Source organism: Rutidosis leptorrhynchoides, chromosome 5, assembly GCF_046630445.1.
Source record: "Rutidosis leptorrhynchoides isolate AG116_Rl617_1_P2 chromosome 5, CSIRO_AGI_Rlap_v1, whole genome shotgun sequence".
Classification (NCBI taxonomy): domain Eukaryota; kingdom Viridiplantae; phylum Streptophyta; class Magnoliopsida; order Asterales; family Asteraceae; genus Rutidosis; species Rutidosis leptorrhynchoides.
This window is the reverse complement of record NC_092337.1, coordinates 190,810,054-190,811,718: the sequence shown is the minus strand read 5'-3', so window position 1 is coordinate 190,811,718 and position 1,665 is coordinate 190,810,054. Positions and strand designations below refer to the sequence as shown.

The 1,665-nt window shown below is 35.4% G+C and overlaps 1 protein-coding gene across 1 annotated transcript; it reads left to right on the top strand.

The window, feature by feature from the left end:
• The first annotated feature begins 209 nt into the window (after window positions 1-209).
• On the top strand, window positions 210-1,413 carry LOC139849203 (uncharacterized). The gene is made up of 3 exons (XM_071838865.1): window positions 210-385; window positions 538-818; window positions 953-1,413. The coding sequence occupies exons 1-3, from the start codon at window positions 210-212 to the stop codon at window positions 1,411-1,413; spliced, it is 918 nt and encodes a 305-aa protein (XP_071694966.1).
• Window positions 1,414-1,665: the final 252 nt, after the last annotated feature.

The window sequence follows — 1,665 nt, the reverse complement described above, 5'->3', positions numbered from 1 at the left end:
AGTCGCGGGTGAGGGGATTTGGTTGGGACACTTGTCACAATTTGATTGGACTGAATATATATCCTTTGCAAAATATTGAATTTAATAAAAAAAATTAATCCAATATTATTTATCCTATATATACACCTCTATTTTACTCATTCTATATACATTTCTTTCCTCCAATATTACTTTTCCTTTCATGTTTACAAACACTATAAAATTTCATAATGTATAAAACCTTCAAAATGCTCGAGTTTATTATTGATGACGATTCGGATGATGAAAAAATATATAATTTTGTTAGTAGTTTGGCAGACGAAGATGTCGCAGGAGAAGCTACTAGTTCACGAGTCCCTCGCCCCCGTACCTATATTCTAAGAGATCGCGAAGATGCGGCAGTGAGGTTATACAACGATTATTTGCAGATACGCCAAATTATACGGAAAAGAACTTTAACCGACATTATCGAATGAGTCGTGAATTATTTCTCCGTATCATCGAAGGTATACCAAACTTTAATAGTAGCGATATTCTCGATTATTTTATGTTTTTTAGGGAACGTCCCGATGCTACTGGTCGTCAAAGTTTGACAATACTTCAAAAATGCACGGCGGCCATACGTCAAATGGCGTATGGAACTACACCTGATTTACATGACGAATACATAAAAATTGGTGAGAAAACGGCTGCTTTATGTTTAGATAATTTTTACAGATGCGTATTTCATTTGTTTTCTAGACACTACTTGAGAAAACCAAGAGCCGAAGATATTGCTCGGCTTTATAATTTGCATGCCCAAAAACATGGTTTACCGGGTATGCTTGGTAGTATTGATTGTATGCATTGGGTGTTCCAATTGCGTGGCAAGGTCAATATACTAGAGGTGATAAAAAAAAAGGGTCGTCCATTATGCTTGAAGAAGTCGCCTCTCAAGATTTGTGGATATGACATGCATTCTTTGGTATGGCAGGTGCGAACAATGACATTAACGTTTTAAATTATTCACCATTGTTCAACACTATTAAGAATGGAACTGCTCCACCTTCACCATTCGATGTTAACGGGCATCACAACGAAATAGGTTATTACCTTGGTGATGTTATATACCCCGATTGGGCTATGTTGGTCAAAGCGCCCCATGCTCCAACTGGCGAACCGCGAAAACAATTTAAAAAGTTTCAAGAAAGTGCAAGAAAAGATATTGAGCGTGCATTTGGAGTATTACAGGGTAGATTTCAAATGTTAAAAACTCCGGCGAGATCTATGGACTTCAACAAATTTAGAAGACATATGTATGCTTGTATCGTATTACATAACATGATTCAAGAAAATAACGGGTTTGTTATTGGAAAGAAAAAAGAAAAAAATGATACAACGGAACCCACCACGACGGTTACAAAGGGATTTGAGGGATCGAGATGCAAGGGTTAAGGAAATAAGAGATAAGCATGTTCACAAACAGTTAGAGGCAGATTTAACCGTGCACGTTTGGAACTTATCACCTTACTTTCGTACCGCTAATATTATTGAGTAATTTGTTATGTATTTTCTAGTTTCGGTTAAGAATTTTAAATTACGTAATTTTTAATTTCAGTAATTTAAATTAATGTACTTCATGTTTACTTATTAATGTAATCTTATTTTGAAACAACACTTTTATTCAACACACAAACGGTTACATTA